At 55.3% G+C, this 21,179-nt stretch overlaps 2 protein-coding genes and 1 long non-coding RNA gene across 3 annotated transcripts in view; 2 read left to right on the forward strand and 1 right to left on the reverse strand.

Annotated features, from left to right (window-relative positions):
- The first annotated feature begins 2,023 nt into the window (after positions 1-2,023).
- Positions 2,024-15,341, forward strand: LOC132248464 (zinc finger protein 135-like). The gene is made up of 2 exons (XM_059721422.1): positions 2,024-5,291; positions 5,840-15,341. The coding sequence occupies exon 2, from the start codon at positions 11,723-11,725 to the stop codon at positions 12,767-12,769; it is 1,047 nt and encodes a 348-aa protein (XP_059577405.1). The 5' UTR covers positions 2,024-5,291; positions 5,840-11,722; the 3' UTR covers positions 12,770-15,341.
- Positions 15,342-15,820: 479 nt separating this feature from the next.
- LOC132248466 (germ cell nuclear acidic protein-like) overlaps positions 15,821-21,179 on the forward strand; it is a 28,355-nt gene continuing 22,996 nt past the window's right edge. The window contains exon 1 of the mRNA XM_059721425.1: positions 15,821-16,744. The gene's annotated coding sequence lies outside the window, so the exon portion shown is untranslated. The remainder of the gene's footprint in view (positions 16,745-21,179) is intronic.
- LOC132248467 (uncharacterized) lies at positions 15,851-20,091 on the reverse strand. The gene is made up of 3 exons (XR_009459665.1): positions 19,910-20,091; positions 18,617-19,297; positions 15,851-16,844 (listed from the first exon to the last, which is right to left on the reverse strand). It is a non-coding gene; the product is annotated as an uncharacterized LOC132248467 (long non-coding RNA).

A 21,179-nucleotide genomic window follows, 5' to 3' on the forward strand; every position in this document is an offset into this window, starting at 1 on the left:
GCAATCCCACTGTATGATCCCATGCTGAAATTCGACAATCAGTATTTTAAAACTAGTTGTTCCCTCCCACGGGGAACCTGCTCCAGAGCCTCCTGTTCTGATGGTTACAATCCTTCTTCTGAGCTTCAGCCTATATGTATGTGTGACCCCTATTTCCCCACTTCTCCTGGGGCAGGCATTTGTCTTTTCTCTTGTGTGGCTCTTCTCCCTCTCAGCAGTATTTCCAGAGGGCAGTCAGCTCCCTTCTCAGCCTGCCTCTCACTAGGATGAACAAGCCGGTTCATCCCAGGAAGTCTCAGCTGTTCTTGTTCCACTTCTAGCACGTGGGGGCTCCAATCGCACACAGCCGACTTCCTTCCATAAATGGATGTCTCACATCTGCCTGCACTGTTGCCTCTGCTTTTGTGTGCCTGCTTTTCAGCTGTACATTCCCAATGTTGGGGACTCAGGCCTATGCTGTGTGTGAAGGGGAGCTGTCACATTTGCATGTATATATAGGATGTACATACAGCAGGTACATCTAGTTATCACATCACTTGCAGGCACATATAGCAATACCTCTTCTCCCCTGGTTCCAGGGTATCCTGGATCTGGCAATGGGGGTTTTCCAAGAGAATGGAGGCAAAGCGGAGAGGAGACTTCTCACAGACACCAACTCTGATCTCTCCCTCAGCTACGGAGGAGGTTGCGTGGAGCCACAGCCCCCAGAAGACCGGGGTGGCAGAGCCACACTGAGAGTCCGCTCTGCCTCTCCCTCCACTCCCTGCATCGCGCAGAGCTGGAGGTCACTGCATCCCACAATTGCATCCTGGTCCAGAGAGCAAGTCACTGCAGGGAGACCGAGTGACTTTAAACTCTCCAGCTGGGAGGCACAACAAGGGTCATACCTCTCTTCACATCAGAAACACCCTGGTTTTGAAGGCCTTCAGTGTACACGTGTACGGGGAAATGCTTCAAATGCGACATCTGCCTGCACCCACAACGTGATGGCTAGAGAGCACTGTCTATGAGACAAAGCCAGGATGGCAAGAAACTCTTCATGAATGCCAGTCAGCATTGACTTTGGCAGCACAGGACATCTCTGTCTAAACTACCAGTCCCTTCCATTTTACATCACCTGGCCACTGCCAGCGCCAGGACAGCAGGAAAGTCTTCATTAGTGACAGTCACCACTGACTTCAGCAGCACGGGACATCTCTGCCCAAACCACCAGTCCCTTCAGCTGTACCTCACCTGGGGTGGAAGCAAGAGCCCCCTGTGCCCCCACCAGCGCTTGTGCCCCGGCTCCAGCCAGTTTCCCCAACCCACCCCGCAGCCCCCGCCCCCGCCCAGCCGGGCAGCGCCCCTCACTCCCAGCCCGCAGCCCCGCCCCGCCCCGCACGGACCTGCTCTCTGCTCCCTGCCCCGCCCCCTCCCATCGACGTCACACGCATGACGTCACCGGTTGGCGCCGCTGCTGCCGCCCCGCCCCCGCGTTAACCCCTTGGTGGCAGCAGCCTCTGGCAAGACTGGGGTGGGGGGGCCCCTCCGCGGCTCCTGTCCTGCCGGCCCCTCCGGCCCCTGCCTCAGTTTCCCCGCGCGCTCCCGCCAGCCCCGCCCCGCCCCGGCCCTGCCTCAGTTTCCCCCGCCAGCCTCCAGCCCGGCCGCAGTTTCCCTTGTGCCTGGAGACGCGCCGCCTGCCCGCGCCCTGGTGCGGAGGGCCGTGCCGCCCGGGGCTGGGGGACGCGCCGGGGTCGGGGCGAGGGGGCCCCGGTGCTGCCGGCTCTCGGGGGCTCAGTGTCCCGCAGCGCCGGGCTCCGGGGAGGGTTTCGGGGTCCCCCCACCCCAGCTCTGGCGGTGTACTGGGGTCCCCGGTGCTGCCAGCTCTGGGCGGTATCGGCCCCCCTGCACACGGCACCGTGGGGGTCTCGGGGTCCCTAATACTGCCAGTCCTGGGGGGTCTCGGGGTCCCCAGCACGCAGCTCGGGGGGCTTGGTGCTGCCAGCTGGGGGGGGGGGGTCTTGGGGTCCCCCTGCTCCTGGGACTGGGGAGGTGTCAGGGTCCCCAATGCTGGCAGATGTGGGCAGCTTTGGGGGGCCCCAGGCATCCCTGATGGCACCAGGCGTGGAGGGATTTTGGGGTCCCCCTGCATCTGGGTCTTGGGGCGTGGTCTCAGTGGGAAACGTGCCCTTCCCACAGCCAGGACCGGCCCCCAGGGGCCCTGCAGCGACTGTGGGCGCTTTGCAGAGGCCAAGGGGAGGGGTGCCGGGGAAAAGGGTGCTCAGGCTTAAAGCACCGGTGCGTGGTCAGGAAGGACGCACAGATGAGATTCTCTGAGAGCTATTCCCTAGCGATTTGGAGGCGCACACCCAGAACTGGCGAGAAGACTTTTACCACAGAGCTACGAAGAAGCTCGAAACGGGCCGAAGTCATTGTCCCAGAGAGCGGCTCGCTGGGACCCCCTGGGCCCCAGGACGAAGGTGGGGAGAGAAGATGAGAACCCGTTAGGTGGCGCCCTAAAGAAATCACCTGTTACAGATGTGAGCGAGGGGGACACGCTGCCCGAGACTGCGGGCTTACTCGTAATGAAGGTGGAAAGAGAATAGCTCCCCGCAAGCCTCCAGGGAAAGGCCCAAGGAACCTGAAGCGGTGGAGGCCATGGACAATAGTTATGGGGGAAGTGAAAAGCCTGTGGCTTGGGCGCGACCCATAATGGCTGCAAGCCTGTGTGTGTGCGTGCATGCATCTGTGTTCATGGCATGAACGACTCGTGCCATGGCTGGGGGGCACAGCAGTAGCAGGAGAGGCAGGAGTGCAGTGGCTGTCAGTGGTGGGAGGGGGTGGAGTGGTGGCAAGCGCCAACCAAGCATTGGCAACCAAGCACAGCTGCTACTGGTGGTGTCGGCAGTGCCTTTTTGTAGGGGGTGCACCACCATACTTAGGGGGTGCACATGCACCCATGTGAACCCCCTACACGTTGACCCTGGTTCGTGGCAGGGAAAGTGTGTTTGTGTGTCCATGTGCAGAGAGTGAGTGTCTGTGTGTGCATGTGTCTGCGTGCGTGTGTGTGTGTATGTGTCTGTTCGTGGCAGGAGGGAGAGTGTGTTTGCCTGTGTGTCCATGTGCAGAGTGAGTAGAGCTCATGCCCATCTGCGTGCATGCATGTGTCTGTGTGTACATGCATGTGTGTTTCTGCGTACATGTGTCTGTGTTCATGGCAGGAGGGAGAGTGCGTTTGTCTCCGTGTGTCCATGTGCAGAGAGTGAGTGAGCAGAGTGTACGCCCGTCTGCATGTGTGCGTGTGTGTGTGTGCATATGCACGTGTCTGTGTGTGTGTCTGTGTATGCATCTGTGCGTGTGTGTGTGTGCGCATGTGTCTGTGTGCATGCATGTGTCTGTTCATGGGAGGGAGAGAGTTTGTGCATGTCTGTGTGCATGTGTCTGTGCGTGCGTGTCTGCACGTGTGCATGTCTGTCTGTGCGTGGCTGTGCATGTGTGCATCTGTGCGTGCATGTGTCTGTGTTCATGCCAGGGACAGTATGTTTGTCTCTGTGTGTCTAGGTGCAGAGAGTGAGTGAGAGTAGAGTGTGCACCCATCTGTGCGTACGCCTGTGTGTGTGATTGGCCATAGTGGGGGAGGAGGATAGGTAGCAGGGAGAAGAGGGGGCCATGTGCCTCTGCACCCCCAGCCCGGCAGGGTCCCTCCAGCCTCCCCCACCAGCACCGGGATGGGAAGAGCCCCTTCCCCCACCCCCTGTAGCCCAGGTCCCGTTGAGGAGGGGGCCTTCAATTTGGTGTTTGCCCAGCGCCCCAGTACACATTAATTTGCCTCTGCAGGGAGCAGAGCAGGGCTGGACCCAGAGTGGTGGGGTTGCAGGGGCGCGTGGCCAGACACAGGGCTCCATCCCCACCTGCCCGGCCCCATCATTCCTGACAGGCACTTTGCCTGCATCTTAGTCATAATCGATTAAGCCACCTGGTACCCTGAGGCAATCCCTTTGTGGGCAGCGACGGGGACACATGTTACGGAGGAGTTACTGAAGTGGATATCGAGGGTAGGACTTCCAAGGGATGTTGTAACCAATCAGGGCACTAACTTCATGGCTAAGGTATCACAGAACGCCTGTTGGGTCCTAGGGATCCGATGGTTGCCAACATGAGGCTACCACCCCTGGACAAATGGTCTGGTAGAGAGGTTAAATGGGACACTAAAAGGGATGCTCAATAAGTGCACTCAGAAGGACTCATGAAAGTGGGACTTGTTGATCACCCAGTTATTGTTTGTCCTGAGGGCCACCCCACGGGCATCCACGAAGTAGTCTCCCTTGGATCTGGTTTATGGACGCAGGCGCAGGGGGCTATTAGCAGTTCTTAAGGAACCCACATTGAGCCCAACAGGAGCTGAGGCTCATTGTGAAGCTCTGAGGGCCTGTTTGCTGCCCACGAGGCAGGTGGCCCTGGAAAATTTGAGGGAGATCCAACAGAAACCAAAGAGGCATCATGACAGAACGGCTGAGGAGAGAGCTGCCAGTCAACAACAGGGTGTCAGTCCTATTACCCACCATGGCCGGTAACCTGCTGACAAAGTGGCAAGGCCCTTGGAAATAAGAAGGCACGCCGGGCTGGTGGATGACGAGCTATTCCGAACGGGCATCAATGGGAGCAACAGATTTTCCATGTAAACTTGTTAAAAGCTGGAAGAAGGCCGAGCGGTGGTTGGCTGAGGCTGAACTAGAAAGTGCAGAACTTGGCCCTGCAATAAGTGGGGACGTTAGGAAGACACCCGGGGAGGAAAGAGTACAAATTGAAGAGCGCCTGGCAGCTAGTCAGGGAGGAGACTTGGTTCGGGTTATTTGCGCCTTCCGCGATGTCTTTCGAGAGGAACGTGGGTGGGTCGCACACCCTGCCTAGAAGAGTGGTGTGAGAGTGATGGCGCCCTGACCCCGACCGTTTATATGGCCCCATGAAGCAGGAGCTCTGAAAGATGCTTGGACGAGGGGTAACAGTCCCCTCACGGGGTCTGTGGCAAAGCCTGATGGGACCTTACGTCTCAGTGTAGATTTCAAATGCTGGAGCAGCTTTCGATGCCTTCCCCATGCCCCAGCTTTTAGAAAGAATAGGACAGGCCTGCTACATAACGATGCTTGACCTGTCTCAAGAGTACTGGCAAATACCCATGGCCACAAAAGACGATGCCAAAGCTGCTTTTGGGACCCCATGGGGCCTATATGAATTTTGTAGAATGCCCTTCAGCCTGCACGGGGCGGCAGCCCCCTTCCAAAGACTGATGAACCGAGCTTTGGCCTTACATGGTAGGTACATGTTGGCATACATAAACGATATTGTCATATGCACCAACTGAGGGAGCTTGGGATGGCGGCCAATCCAAAAAAAGGTGTAGTAGGAAGACGGGAATCAAAGTACCTGGGATTCCTAGGAGGGCATGGGACCATCAAGACTTTGGCAGACAAAATCCAGGCATCCTGCCTACAGCACCCCCTCACCAGCCTGGCCGCTGCCCCCCCAGGTCCCCAACCCCTCCTGGGGGACATGCTGCCCCGGGCTTGTGTGTCCTGGGATGGGGCTTGAGGTCCGCACACAGCGACTGTCCCGCCTGGTTAGGGACAGGTGGTCACCCGCCCTGCAGGGTTGTGGCAGGGAGCTGGGCTTGCACCCTTTGTGCAGCTAGTCCAGTCCTGGGAGCCAGTGCTAGGGCTGCAGGGAAGGGAGGACGGCTCCGACACTGCTGGGAGTGGGGGCAGTTGGGGGTGTCAGGGCCGGGCAGACCTCAGGCTGGGGCAGAGTCCCAATCCCAGGTCTCCGATCCATTGTCTGATTTGTGCTGTGGCCTTTCCTGCAGGTGCCCCACACACCGGACGCTGCCAACAGGCGCTGTGCGTGAGTGCAGGGACAGCAAGAGCCCGGGCCGCCATCTAGCTGAGATCTCTCCTGGGGAGACGTGGCTGCTGCGCTGGAGCCCGTGGCAGTAGATCTGCAGGGAGGAGCTGAGGGTGCAGAAGTCCCTCGTGTCGTGCAGAGCGGGATGGGGGGCAGGAGTCCCTACAGCGGTCGGCATCACAGCCAGTAAAACAGCAGCTGCAGACGGAGCCAGTCCAGCACCAGGAGCTTTGGGGGCAGGACACAATGCAGGCCATGGAGCCCCCTTGTGAGACCGAGCTGCCCTCTGCGACCCCACAGCTGGCACTGTGGGATGAGCTCCCCACCCCAGAGGCCTGGCACCAGCTCTTCCGTGGCCTCCGCTACCGGGAAGCCGAGGGCCCAAGGAAGATTTGTCGCCGCCTGTGGGAGCTCTGCCAGCGCTGGCTGGAGCCCCAGCACTGCAGCAAGGAGCAGATCCTGGAGCTGGTGGTGCTGGAGCAAGTCCTGGCCATCCTGCCCCAAGACATGCAGAGCTGGGGGTGCGGGTGCCAAGTGGAGGCCTCTGCCAAGGCTGTTAACCTGGCCAAGGGGTTTCAGCTGGGGCAGGCAGAAGATGAGAAGCTCCAGGTGAGAGTGTTTGTTTGCTGCCATCTGCACCTCCACGTGTCTGGGGGATGTTCCCTCCAGGATCAAGGCTCCCCAGTGACACATTTGTCTTGTCCCTAGGTCACAGTGCATGCAGCACCCAAAGGTCCATTGTGGGGACAGGCCTCTGGTGGAGGCAGGAGAGCAGGAAACCCCAGGGCCCGAGGACAAACTGCCTCATGTCCTCCATGATGAGCTGCCAACACACCAAGAGTCAGGTCCTTACCAGCCTTTTCGATATATATGGTTAACAAGGGCTCGACACCCAAAGAGCATCAGTAACCCCCAACCCCCTCTTATAACTGTTGGCTACTGGGTATAGGTCAGCTCCCCAAAGAAAGATAACTTTCTGTTAACTGTTTTGTGTGTGTAAACTATAATATATTTGCCTTTATTTCACTCCCAACTTTACCTCCGCTATCCAAAACTGAATCAAACAGCCCAGTTGGCCTGTGAAAAAATTGATACACTCACAGTGCCTAGCAGGCCTGTGACACTGTTTTTAGGGCAAAGTCTGGTACAGGGAATGAGCCCATGGGGATTTCCTCTGCTGATGAGTCCCAGGGAGCCTCCACATCACAGGAATCTGCACCGGGACAAAGGCCTTGGTATGAACCTTCACATGGACTTTGGGCTGAGTCTCAGGCTTTGTGACACTCTGGGCCTAAGAGTGGGAACAGATTTGGGGAAATTCTGCTGCAAACGATGGGGTATTCCCTTCCCATCACAACAGAAAACTTCTGAATCCAACTAACTCCATGGAGCCACTTCATGCAGCCTAAGACCAGGATTAGACATGTCCTGTGCTCCAGGTCGACCCAACCAGGAGATGTCAGGGACAACCCCAGCCTCTCTCAGCCAAGAGCCATGGCTACAAAGAGCTTCTTCTGCACACCATGTGGATTTCCATGGGGGACTACAAATCCCATCTTGCCCTGAGAGAGGGTGTTAGAGAGGTATGGCTACTTGGGCTGGGGAATCAACTCCTACAATGGGGAGTAAAGAGAGAAATTTAAAATCATGGTGTCCCAAGGAAACCAGATCTGAGCCTAAAAAGGAAGACAGCAAGCTCTATTGTCCCCTAACAGCTGTAGTCAGGGGGAGAACAACGGGACAGGTGCTTGTCTCCACAGCTCTGAATTTCAAAGAGTGAAACACCTGCCTGGACACATGACAGCATAAGCTATTTGAGGTTAGCACTCAGGGATGGCAGCACGGGGCAGGTCTGCAGTTTTCAGGCCCCCTTTCACCCTGGGCATGGAGCATTTGTGAGAGGGGAGTCAGGTGGATGGGACAGCCACAAATCACCTGGCAGCTGGTCCTCTGACCTCGAGGTTTCCCCTTGGTCCTCATCATCAGAGACCCAGAGATGCACCTGTCCTCACTGATTAAGTCAGGTGTGGGACCTCAATATCCTGTTTGGGGCCGTAGTTAAAGCGTGTTTCTGACTGGGTACTGGACGCAGAATAACCAACTGGGATTTGGGGAAGGGATCCAATGAATTCAAGGTTTCTACTCAGGACTTGATGGCCAGTGAAGGGTGGGGACTGAAGGATGAAAGAGAAGGCAAAGCAGGGAGAAGCCTTCAGGAGATGATGGTCCTTGTCATGCAGGGAGTGGATGTATGGTCATAGCAATCTTTCAATCTGTCGTAGGCCAACTGGGCACTGCGAGGGTATTAGCCACACTGGGCTGTTCAAAACAACAAATAGACAGACATGGGTTGGCAACTTATCGATAGTCCCTCGATGCCAGGTGTGCGCCAAGTGATTCCAGTGAAGTCAGGGGTCCCTGATGATCGACGCTGTCAGAGGGATTACCGGGGAAGATCCCTTGATCAGGAACAGGGACCCGATCCTCACTCACACTGGGAGTCTGGGGTCCGGGCGTGGGCCAGAAACAACCATTCTATTCCCTCCTTCCTGCTGGTTACCTGATGCACGTGCTTTTTATACCTAGTCTTATGTTAATCTGTTGGCCTCAGGGCCACTCATAATGTTGCCCTATAGCTGTTACCCTATGGGATTGAAAGGTGATGAAACTATCATAAAAGGTGACTACTCAGACTCAGGTTTATCCAATAAGCAAATTATGATGCAGCACCTTAAGGTTTGAAATTGTCATCGCTCTGCCTAAATCCCAACCCCTTTTAGGCTTCATTTGAATATGCTTTTTTGGGATATGCTTTCCTAGAATATGTTGGGTGTGCCAAGCAGTTAGATCTAGTTTTTATCGCTAAGGCTGAACCCTGAGCAAAAAACCGTTAGGCCAGCTAATCTCCCAGCTACAGCTTTGCCTCTGGGGACCAGTCAGTCCCATGAACAGTGAATTTATCATTTTGATTAAACTTATGACAGACAAGTTACATTTGCAGTTTACAAACTTAAAAGCTTATATTAACTAATATTACCTGTTTAAGCAAAATACCAAATGCCTCCAAGAAGCACATAGTATTGCTTAATAATCCCTCTGGTTCTGGCTGTTACAAAACAGGTAGGAAGCACCCTGCTGCTCCTTCCAGAAGGGAGACCACAGCTCTGAATCCTCCGCTTCCAGAACATTTCTTGGAGGGATGAGGAATGAAACCTGGGCTTTTCTTATCAAGCAGAAGTAGTATTTTCTGTACAACAGAAGTAGCTGGTGCAGTGTAAGGCAGTGCTCCCTGCACACTCCTGACGGCTGACAACCCTGGGTTGGGCTGGGCTGGGCTGTTCCCGGTGGGTGTTTGGTGCAGAGCTGCAGTGCGGCTGGGCAGGGGCTGCACTTGGTGCAGGTGGTGGAGCTAAAGAAGGGGCTGCAGCCACCCCAAAATTTGCCGTAACCCCCCTCCCAACACTTCTGCTGCCTGCCCTGATTGCAGCCTTGGCCAAAACACCCACCAGCAAGAGCACAGCTCTGGCCCCAGCCTGCAGCAGCAGTCCACCCTTGCCCTGCGCACAGATCCAGGTGGCATGTGCCCCCCATGCCTTTCCCGGGGTTGTGCACTGTGGCAGGAGACAGCCATCCCATGACTCCTGAACCAGCTGCTTGGGGCTCTGGCCCCATCTGGGCAACATCTGCCCCAGCCCCACTCCCTCCCTCAACACAGGGACCTCAATATGCCCCTCCCACCCCATTCACCCCAGACACTTACCAGCTAGACGTTGCTCTCCAAGCTTCCAGGTGTCATATTGAATGTAATAGTCTGAATACCTGTAATAGTTTCCCACTAGCCAGTTTAGGAAAAAGACAAGATTCATCTTCTGATCTAGGCCATTGTTTTGGCCTATGTGTGGAAGGTCCTAGCTTTGCTCAAAGTCTTAACTCTTGAATTTTATCTTTAGAGGCCTTTAACAAAGTGAACATAAAAATGACCCTTAAGCAAACATCCCACATTCCGAGAGATCAAACCCTAGGAGCCTTTTAAAAATTGGAAAGAAAGGAAATTCCTCAAAGTAATTAAAATGGTCAACAAAAGAAACTAATTACCAAGCAAAAGAATCTGTTAAGAAAGATCTGAGCCCAAATTTGGGAGTAGTGACAGGTTTGGGTAGGAGTGGCCCAAGACGGCAACTCACTCGATACAAACTGTAACCTACTGTCCCAATTTGGAGGTGACCTCACTTGCAGAACAACGAAGGAAGAATCGCAAGTGTAGGCCAGATCAGACTGATCACCAGAACCACCCTCTCCGTGAACACAAATCTCTTAGTTCACGCTGAAGCCGCAGAGCGCCCGAGTGGGACTGAAGGAAGGGGACTTGTTCCTATCACTGCTGAGGCCAGCCCATTGAACTGTACTACTGAGGCTAGCCCATTGAACCGTACTACTGAGGCCAACCCATTAAGTTGTACTACTGAGGAATGAAACTATATTTAGGTGTTTGGCTTCTTGGAATTCTAGGACTGTAAGTATAATATAGTAATAACTTTTCTAGTTAAAATTATATAGTTAGTTGTAATTGTAATTGTTTTAAAGAAGTCCATTTGAAGCATTGTTTCTGATACATGTAGTTATTGTGTTCTTAATGTTTGTGGTATTTCTTAAAGCTAAGTAGTGTTATATGCGTAGCAAAGAATTTTAAAATAAAATTGTGGTGTATGAATTAAGTGTGCAATCATTGTGAAATCGTGCAAGTAGCGAAAAACTCCCCCATCCAGGCGCATCAAACAAATCAGTAAGTTGTGTGGGATCTTTCCTATTCTATAACCCACTAGAGACACCAGGCTTGCATGTTGGCAATTAGGTCAGTCTCGGCCTATATGGCTCATTAATAACAGGCCATCAGAATTGGCCCAAAAAATCTTTAGCAGTACAACCCTACCCAGCATAATCTCCCCCTGGACTCACTAGTGTGGTGGGAAAGAGAAGCCATTCAAGAGCTTCATTTTTCCTTTTAGCAGATCATTCTGGTCTCAACTTCAGCTTATTACAACATGAAGCCATCCAGATACTGTCCAAGCATACATGGCCCACATGTTTCTCCCTGCAGGGCATTAGGTGCTGGGACTGAGAGCTGGGCCAGAAACCTTGAGAGTCTGGCTCAGAACTGCAGTGAGTAGGAAAGGTTAGGCTGCCACAGGGACCTGGCACTGCCACATCCCCAGCACTTGGGGTCATGGTAGGAAGAACTTGTTGAGTTGAGGATAGACAAGTGCCAAGTCCAGTCCTCCCCATAGGCCCATCCCAGCAGAAGGAATAGCTGTATGTGTCCCTTGGCAGCAGGGTGGGGACTAATCTGGATTTTCTCTTCCCCATGTAGGAGGTAGCTGGCTGCTGAGCAGAGCTGAGGAGATGCCTCCTAAGGAAGGGCCTGCAAATCTGGAGCCACCGTGGGCTTCCCAAGGGTGTTTGGGTGAGATGGACTCCCTGAGCCCTGTGAAGGACCAACGGCACGAGGGCCAGGAGAGACCCCCAAAGTGAAAGGAGAATGTAGCAATGAATCAGGTCCCATCTCCAGTTGCTTGTGAGAATTAAGAAGGGAAAGAAGCCAGAAAAGGATCTGGGTTCAGGGAAGATTTTCTGGTGCTGAGAGACCTGAAGAGGCGTAAAGAAAAGGTCCACCAAAGAGAGAGCCTGCATGTAAAGCAAGGCAGTGGGGTGGCCTTGGAGGGAAACCGGAGCTCACTACCAAGCCCAGGGGGAGAACCCACCCCTGCCCTCAGCGCAGGAAAAGCTTTAGCTGGCTCTCACTCCTGGCTCTGCACAAGATAAGGCACCCTGGAGAGAAGCCCCACGTATGCACTATGTGTGGGAAGAGCTTCACCTGCCTCCCGACCCTGGCTGCTCACTGCCAGATCCATTCTGGACAGCTCCCCATTGCTTCACCAAAAGGGGAAAGATTGTGGTCTGCAGCTCAGAGCTCATGAAGAACCAAGATGTGCACAAGGAGCAGAATCATTACTGCTGTGTCACTTGTTGTAAGACCTTCACATGTTTCTTCTTGCTGGTTCAGCATCAGCACGCACACTTGGGGAGGAAGACACACCACTGCACCAAGTTCAGGAAGAACTTCATCAACAGGGAAGGCCTGTCCCAGCACCAGTGTGTGCAAAGCAGGCAGCAGTTACACTCCTGCACAAAGTGTGAAAAGAGCTTCAGGCAGTCTGCCAACCTGGCCAGGCACAGGTGCATGCACACAAGGGAGAAGTCCCATAAATGCTCTGACTTTGGCAAGAACTTCACCCACTCTTCCACTGTGGCCAAAGGTCAGCTCATTCACACGGGGAAAAGCCAAATCAGTGCTTGGAGTGTCGTAAGAGCTTCAGACAATTTTCCAGCCTGGCCCGGCACCAGCTTATCCACAGAGGGGAGAAGCTACATCAGTGCTCTGTGTGTGAGAAGAACTACCTCCACTCTTCCAGCCTGGCCGAACACCAGTTTGTCCATATGGGAGAAGCCACATGGGTGCTCTGTGTGTGGGAAGAGCTTCACCTCCCCCTCCCACCTCTTGCAGCACCGGTGCATCCATGCAGGGGAGAAGCCACGTGGGTGCTCTGTGTGTGGGAAGAGCTTCATCTGGTCCTGCAACCTGGCCCAGCACCAGCGCATCCGCACAGGGGAGAAGCCACATCATTGTTCTGAGCGTGGAAGGAGCTTCACCTGTTGCAGCAACCTGTCCCAGCATCAGTGCATCCACACCCAGAAGCATCCCTTATTCTGCCAGCAGTGCAGGAAGGGCTTGGTGCTGTCTTCCTGCTCAGCACCCACCAGTGGCTGCATTTTGTCAAGCATCTTCATGTTGGTAGACTGCAGAAAGAGTTCCTCCAGGCTTTATCCATTGTAGGGCACAATAGAAGCCAGAGGCCCAGCCCCCCAAGGTTTGATTGTGGGGAGGGATTATGAGGAACACCTCAGGCAAGGCCAGCCCAGGTGTTGGGGGGAGGAGATAAGGAGGAGATGATTTTTTGCAGCACCCTTGGAGCCTGTGCATTTCCCAGCAATCTCTAAAACCAGTGAGCGCTCCCTGGGGAAGAAGTGACTACATGATAGGGTGTCCTCCCCAAGACAACTGGCTTCAAATGACTCCCAGGGACTGTCCTTTGCTGCCTGCCAGCTTTCTCTCCCCTCCTGATGTTCTGGTGTGAGGCTCTTGAATAGCAGGAAGGAGGACATTTGTGGCTGGGAAGTATTCTCTGCCCTGCACCCTGACCTCACCTTTCCTCACCGCAACATCACCCCTCTCCCAGGCCTCCCCATGCCCAGTGGGGTCTGCAAGTAGCTGCTACTACCACCCCCTGAGCCTTTATGGCTTGTGTTGCTTTTCAGCCTCTCCAGAGCTGTGCACCACTGGGTGCCTGCTGCTCCCTTCCCCTCATGTTACTCTCTCTAATGCATTCACTGCTACTCCAGCACCAGAACCGAACATGGCACCCCTGTGGTTGGTCTCTGTCCTTTCCTGAGCTATGCAATGGGAACAGACAAGGGCCCACAACACTTTCCAGGGCAGATGTCTCTGTGACTTCATGGCCCTTCTCTTTCCAGACCATTGGAGCTTGTTCCAACCCTCAGGAACAGGAATTGTTCTGATTTGAGGCCTCACTCCCCTGTCCTGCTGTGCAGCAAGGTCCCTGCCCTTCTGGAGGGACCACTGGGCAGGAGGCAGTAAAGTACCAGGGGTGAAGGAGATGCAGCCGGTGGCAGGTCCTGCCTCTCCTGTGGAAGGGTGAGGAAAGTATGAAGATGTTCTGTGGGTGAAATGCAGCATAATGTATTCTCCCATAGGAAATACTAAGGCCTTCCTGCTCGTGCTCTAGCCGTTTGGCTCAATGAAGGTCCTGGGAACATGTACTGCTGTGGAGCTGCCTGAGGGACCCTTGCAACCCCCCAGGATACTGGTCCCAGGCAGGGGGAGTCCAGCCAGACCACTGCATCCCCTAGGAGGGAGGAGTGCAGGGAGGGAGACCTTCCCCTTCAGTGGGACCCCTGAGCTGTTCCAGCGTGTAGAAACAAGGGGAGCATGTTGAGACAGAGGTATGGGGGCTGCACCCTGACGCCTCTGAACATGCATCCTGCAGGTCTCCCACTGAGAGGTGCCGTGAAGAAATCCCTTCCCTCTCTGCCCCTCACTTGAGTTATCCCAGGTGACCCCTGTCTCTCCCAGATTTCTTCTTGGTTCAGGCTGGTGAAGCAGGTGGCCCGGCCAGATAAAATTCCTAGGGGGAGGAGACAGCCCTTGCTTCCTTCCCCAGGCATTTTGAAAGCTACAAGCGAGTGTCCCAGGCTGCTGCCTGGTGAATTTCTATAAAAACCTGGAAACTAGCCAGCAGTTAGGAGTTACGTCTAGGCCAGTTGCGTCTTAAAAGAGACCCTATACCTGCTTCGTACATCTCAAGTAGCTGGTGTTTACTCAAAGTGTACTCTGACTTCTTCGTTCTGCCCCCATCCTCTGCTCCCCATCAATAAAGGTGCCAGGTTACAGCTTGCCTTGCTGTGTTACTGGGTGCTGGTGGGGCAGGATCAGAGACAGCAGCCCACAAAGCACAGCCTTTGCACCAGAGGCAGCTGCAGGACTGTTCCCCTGGGCCAGGAGCAGGACATGAGACATCTGAGCGGGCCCTGGCCATGAGCAGAGGCAGCTGTGGGGAGCAAAGCCTTTGCCAGAGGGGCTGGAACAGGGCAGGGGGAGGCTGCTCAAGGGCCTGGTGTTGCTGCCACTGCCCATGGGGAAGTGAATGCCCCATATGTTGCCATCACCGGTGGCTCTGGCATCACTGTTTGGGGCCCGGGGGCTGGGGCCTTTCTGTCTCTGGCCAGCTCCCCTGGATGGAGAGAGACAGGTGGTGCTGGGGGCTGCTGGGGTCAGGGAGGCTTGTGGGCATCAGGAGCGGTGCAGTGGCTAGGAGAAGCCCTCCCCTCCTTCACTTCATGGATGGGACTTGGCTCTTCTTGGAGGTACGTCCCTTCTGCTTTTTGCTCTGTGCTCTCCCTCCCAGTGTCCTTCATGACACCCCCCTCCGCCCCCCACCCCGGTCCTCTGGGAAATAGTCTTTATGGGCTTCCTTGCTCCTGCCTTGGCCAGTGTGAGCAGGGTCTAGTTGTGGGCAGTTCGCTGCAGTCTCAGTCACAAGCTCAAATGTGTCTGTCCTCAGAGGGGAATCCCAGCATGTCTCAGTCCTGGAGCTCAGGGGACAAGACTCCTTAGGGAAGGAACAGCTGAGGGTGTGCTACCATTGAGCCGCCCTGCCAGAGACTTCAGCTTGCTTATGGGCAGGAAATGCCGATGACCCGTATGCAGCATGCAGAATTTTGCAAATGCCTTTTATGTTTGTGATTTTCTTCTAAATATCTTCTGATTGAAATGTGAAAAGGGAAAACTCCTGGTAGTAAAAATGGTTTCAAATTAAAAAAACAAACAACTAAAACAAACGGGTTTTTGTTTTAAAACCAAAGATTCCAACACACAATGTTTCAGTGAAGAGCTGATGTTTTTGGTATTCGATTAGAGCCAGCAGAGGCACTGTCAAACCAGTAATGCCTAAGCCAGTGAGGGCAAGCACCGTCTGCCCGCTACAAGGGATCCTCCAGGCATGCTCTACGCCCACCCATGCCTGCAGCTGTTGCCCCAGCTCAAGCCCCAGTTACTCCTCACACCCCTACTGCATCCTCAGACCGTGCAGCCCCCCCTCCATCCCACCACGTGCCTTGCCCTATGCCTGCACCGCACAGCTTCCCCCCACCTGCCCATACAGGCGCCCTGCACCTTGCATCCCCCCAGCCCCACCCGGTGCTCCCAACTCTCATCGCCACGGGATCTCTAGGCAACCCATGGTTGGCAGGGATCCCCATGCCTAGCCACGTGCATCCCCTCCCACACCCCCAAACAGCATGAACTCTCATACTGTTCCACCTAGGAAAGAAAACGTGCCACATTTTGATTTTGTTTTATTTTAACTGTTTTTTTTAATGCCATGCCATCCAAAGTACAGGTAGCACGTCTCCCCATCTGGTGGAGGGACTGGAAGTGGAGATAGAAGCAATGGAAAATGCTCCTGCCCCCATGCTGGTGGGGAGGGATATTACAGAGCTGGAGCGTAAGCGAGCAGCGTGGGGAAACTTCCTAGATCCCCTCCGCATTGATGTAGTGACTCGCTGGCAGAGCAAGAAGGTGAGGAGGGGAGGTAGGGAAACCGCCCAGAGCCAAGTAACCCAGTTGGCTGTGGAGGCAAGAGGGGGATAAGGAAGAGACCCCCCGACTGCAGCAACCAGCTGGCTGCTGAGGGAACCAATGACCCTGGGGTCAAGCTAAGTGACAGCCCCAGGGAGGAGCCCAGTCAGTCAGTGGCAGAGGAAGCCGAGGCTCTCAGGGAGGAATTAGAGAACATCCCAGTGAAGGAAGGGTCACCCCTTAGGGAAGCACTTGAACTCCCTGCTGATTGCCTAGCTGGGCAGGAGTTCAAACCCCAGCTTGGAGGAACTTTGACGGGTGGCCCAGGCGCAGAAACAGGTCACCCCAGATAAGAGGGAACAGGTGATCTGGGATAAGTGGGAACCAACGATGCGGCTAGGACCAGCCCTGACTGCATCATGAAGGACTTCCATGAACTGGGAGACAGCCTCAAGAAGACTGGAGCACAGGTTGTATTTTCTTCCATCTTTCCGGTCGGCAGCAGCTGGAGACGCCAGGGTGCCTGCATCAAAGAAGTTAACCGGCGGCTCCAGAGTCGGTGTCTTCAGGAGAGCTTCGGATTCTACAGCCATGACCAGCACTTGCAGGGAGGAGGCTTCCTGGGAGATGATGATCTTCATCTCTCCCCCAGAGGTAAGTATCTGTTGGCCCGCAGCTTGGCTGATCTCCTCCCAAGAGCTTTAAACTAGGCTCGATGGGGGTTGGGCAACCAGTAGTCAAAGAGAGCCCAGGGCTGGTAAATGACAAACAAGATGCCAGATCACACCAGGTAAGTATTAAGGGGTTGGTAAGCCATAAACAAGGCACCAGACCACACCAGGTAAGTAATAAAGGGAATATATGCCATCAAGGCACAGGGACACCAAGAGCCCCCTTTGGGGGATTAAAATGTCTTTATACAAATGCCAGGAGTATGGGGAACAAGCAGGAGGAGCTCGCACTCTTGCTTGCTAGCACCCAGTACGACCTAGTCGGACTAACCGAGACATGGTGGGATTCTACACACGACTGGGCGGTAGGCATTGAGGGGTATAGGTTGTATAGGCGAGTGGCCATCCTCTGGACACTCTCCAGATTCCCTGCGTCCCTCCTGAAGTGCGGCGCCCAAAACTGGACACAGTGCTCCAACTGTGGCCTGACCAGTGCTGCATAGACGGGGAGCATCACCTCCTCTGATCTATTAATTATGCACCTGCTAATGCACGACAAGGTGAGATTGGCCTTGTTGATGGCCTCGTTACACTGCCGGCTCATGTTCATCTTGGAGTCAATTATGACTCCAAGATCCCTCTCTGCCTCCGAGCTGCTGAGAAGGATACTCCCCAACCTATAGGTGTGCTGGGGGTTCCTGCTTCCCAGGTGGAGTACCTTAAATTTATCTTTATTAAATTGCATCCTATTTCTCTCTGCCCATTGATCCAACCTGTCCAGGTCAGCCTGAATCTGCTATCTGTGTTGGTCTAAAGACATGGGCAGACAAGGCTCTATGGGTCAATGTGATATTTTTTATTAGGCCAGCTAACCCTGCCCCTGCCCTACTGACTCCCTCCCTCGATCTGCTCCCCCACACTCCTTCCCCCCACACCTACCAGCCAGACGCTGCTGTCCAAGCTGCCGGGCTGCAGAGCAGCAATCAGATCTCTATGACCCGCTTTGGCAGCTCAATAATCAGTCTTTGGTTTCAGCCCAAAAATATCTTTCAGTGCTGCCCTAATAAAAAGCATTCCCCTAAATCCACTGCCAATCACTAACACCAGGCTCCCACCCAGACCAGTACACACCCACCTGCACCAGTAAATCCCTTGGTTCATAAAACCAGTTGCACTTGAACCATCATTTCTTAGCCCTTCTGCGGGATGGAAAAGAGCCCGCACCAATTAAACATACATTGAGTACGTGGTGACAATGGTTATGAGTAGGTACTTTCAGGGATCATTTCTGTAGTTGATGCCTAGAGAGGGGTATGTAACAGTGATTTATTAGTGGTGTAGCCTACACCCTTCGCTACTGGGTGTATTTAGATGAGGGTCCCTCATTATCTGGCCATGTCCTCAGCAAGTCTCGGCTACTGAATCCCTCCCGTCAGGAAACCTCTTTGGTGAACGGAGGCTTGCCCTGACTAAGGGGAGCAGCGCAGGCCTCTGCAGTGAGTGCCGCGGTACACTGTTCTCACGCTGCTCGCTGTGGTTTCAAGTCATCACTGCTCAAATCCTGCACAGCTTCTGGTTGAGTTTTACCAAGCCAGGCATGCAAACACCTCCCATCTTGGGAAAAGAAAAGAAAAGAGAAACACTTGGCTGCCAGGGATAAACCGAGCAACTCCTCAGCTGAAGGATCTCTCACAAAAAGGATCTGGAGGGACACTCTGCATTTCAGTATCGATCCAGGAAGAGGCGATTGCCATTTACATCAGCCTAACCTATCCACAAAGGACAAACCGGAGTACAGCGCAGGTTCATCCTACAAAACTGATCCACGTTTTATCTGCAGATCCAGAGTCTTTACCTGCACCCGTCAGCCTGGCACATGAATGGCACGCATCCTCGCAGCCCACCCCCAGGCTCCCCGTACACGATTGCAGGTCTCCTTGACTCCATCTATCTCGACACATTTATTCTGGGAGGAACCTGACAGGCTTCAGTGTCCAGAAGTAGGCGGGGGAGAAAACCCCGGGTTTAGAAAAATCCACTTGAGGAAGAGAAGGGCAGGGACATTTGGACATGCATGGAAAGGGGCTGAGGAAAAAGGAGGTGCTGTCCTGCAAACAACTCAGGAACTATGAGATGTCAGATGAACAGTGAATAAGGGCGAATTACAGGCGTCGTTCCTCCGATGCACATCTAGGAAAGCAGGCAGGGACCTGCTCTCCAGCCCAGCCCAGGGGCACTGGATGCAACGACTCTGCAGTGCAGCTGGATTTTATGGTGCGATCGTGTGGTGGCTGTAAAGTCCAGGCAGGCAGGCCTATGAGAAGGGGCCTTAGCACCTGACCCCCCACAGTCTCTTAGCTTCATGTGGCTGAGGAGGGGCTGGAGGAGCCCCCAGAGCACAGGACGCTCCGTCTCCATCCCTGCCTCCATCTCCCAGCTCTGTCACACCAGGGGATGCAGGAACTGCTGCAATCTCACATCCAAGCCCGAGAAGAGTCACCCGCAGCTCCCACCTCTCATGAAAATCTCAGCGACTCTAAAAGAATAAAATGAAATACAAATAAAAAGGCAACGTATGGGCAGCCAAGACAGTAACTGTGTTCCTGAGCTCTGCATGCACCTGTGCCAAAGAAAACTCATCTCAGTGGTACTAGTCAGTCCTGCTCCTCCCAGCAGCTCCCCAACCCCCCCCAAACGCCCTGAGATTTAAACCAGAGCTGCTCCTGCCCCGCGCCCCCTCCCCACCCGCCACCAAAATCTCCCGCGGGGCAGAACGGATCGTGCCCACGGGCAGGACCTGACCTGCTATTTCAGTTGACACCAACACAGTAAAACAGGAGGTAGAAAGAGAAGCAAAGCCCTGAACGCACCAGACCAGCGGGGGAAGCCAAGCACGTGTGGGTGGGATGCCACAGCCCGAGGGTGCAGCGGGACCAGAGGTGCTGCCCGCACTGCCCCGGCCCAGCCCCGGGGATGCGCAGGACACGCGGGGACCTGCCTGGTGCGGGCAGCGCAGCTCCGCCACGGCCGCCTGCCCGCGCCCACCTCGTCCTGCCCGGCCCGGCCCGGCCCGGCTCGGGGGCACTGGGACTGGGACCCGGGCGGCGCATGGGTGGAGGGGGAGAGAGATAGATACAGATCTCGGTACCTTGTATACAGAGGCACCTATGTCTACTCCAATATAACAACACGGGGTCCGTGCCTGTCTGTCCCCACGTCCTGGAGCCGCGGGACAGGGGGACCGGGGCGTTTGCAGCCGGCCGGGCCGGGCCGGGCCGGGCACTGCGGGAGGCGGCGGTCGCAGCCCCGCTTGGCCCGGCCCGGCCCGGCCCGGCCCGTGCGCTCCCCCCGCGGGGCCGGGCTCCCTCCCCTCTGCTGCCCGCCGGCTGCGGGGCTCGGAGCGGGGCAGCGCCGGGGCCGGGGCCGGGGCCGGGGCCGGGCAGGAGGCGGCCGGAGCAGAGGGGGAGCCCGGCCGCAGCCGCCCCGCCGCCCCCGGCCCTGCGCCGCCCGCGACCTGCCGGGCTCTTCCCGGCACCCCGGGGGCTCCGGGCCTCCGCCGGCCGCGCTGCCCAGGCTGCCCCGGGGGGTGGCGGGGGCCGCCCGCGCCGGACAAGGACCCCGGCCTGCGTGTGTGCGCGTGTGTGCATGCATATTCCCGCACGCGGGCACGAGGGTGTGCGTCTCTCCATTCTGTATGTGCATGTCAGTGTACATGTGTCTGTGCGTGCATGCATGCGCGTGTGTCTGCGTGCATGTGCGTGCATGTCTGTGCATATGTGCATGTGTGTTGATGTGTGTGCGTGTGCATGCATGTGCATTTGTGTGTGCATGTCTGCGTGCATTCATACATGCATGTGCCTGTGTGCATGAGTCTGTGTGTGTGTGCATGTCTGCATGTGCCTGCCTGCGTGTGCATGTATGCTGTGTGTGCATGCGTGCATGTCTGCATGCATACATGCATGTGTGTGTGCATGCGCTCCTCTGCATGTGCGTGTGCCTGTATGCACGTGTGTCTATGTTCATGGCAGAAGAGTATATTTGTGTCTGTGTCCATGTGCAGAGAGTGAGTGCCTACAGTGCGCTCCTGTCTGCATGTGTGCATGAGTGCATGCATCTGTGTTCATGGCATGGAGAGCGTGTTAATGTGTCCTCATGCAGAGTGAGTAGAGAGCACACCTGTCTCTGCGTGCGTGCGTGCATGTGTATGCGTCTGTGTTCATGGCAGGGAGAATATGTGTGTGTCTACGTGCCCATGTGCAGAGAGATGGTGCGTCATGAAGGACACGTGCCCATGGCGGTGACGGGAGCACAACGGTGGCGGCGGGAGAGTGGCGGTGCGAAGCGGGAGCTCCCGCAGGCGGCACTGGCGCTGTCAGCGGTCGGAGGGTGGGGGGTGGTGGCGAGCACTGACCAGGGGG

The sequence above is a fragment of the Alligator mississippiensis genome, chromosome 1, assembly GCF_030867095.1.
Source record: "Alligator mississippiensis isolate rAllMis1 chromosome 1, rAllMis1, whole genome shotgun sequence".
In the NCBI taxonomy this organism is placed as follows: domain Eukaryota; kingdom Metazoa; phylum Chordata; order Crocodylia; family Alligatoridae; genus Alligator; species Alligator mississippiensis.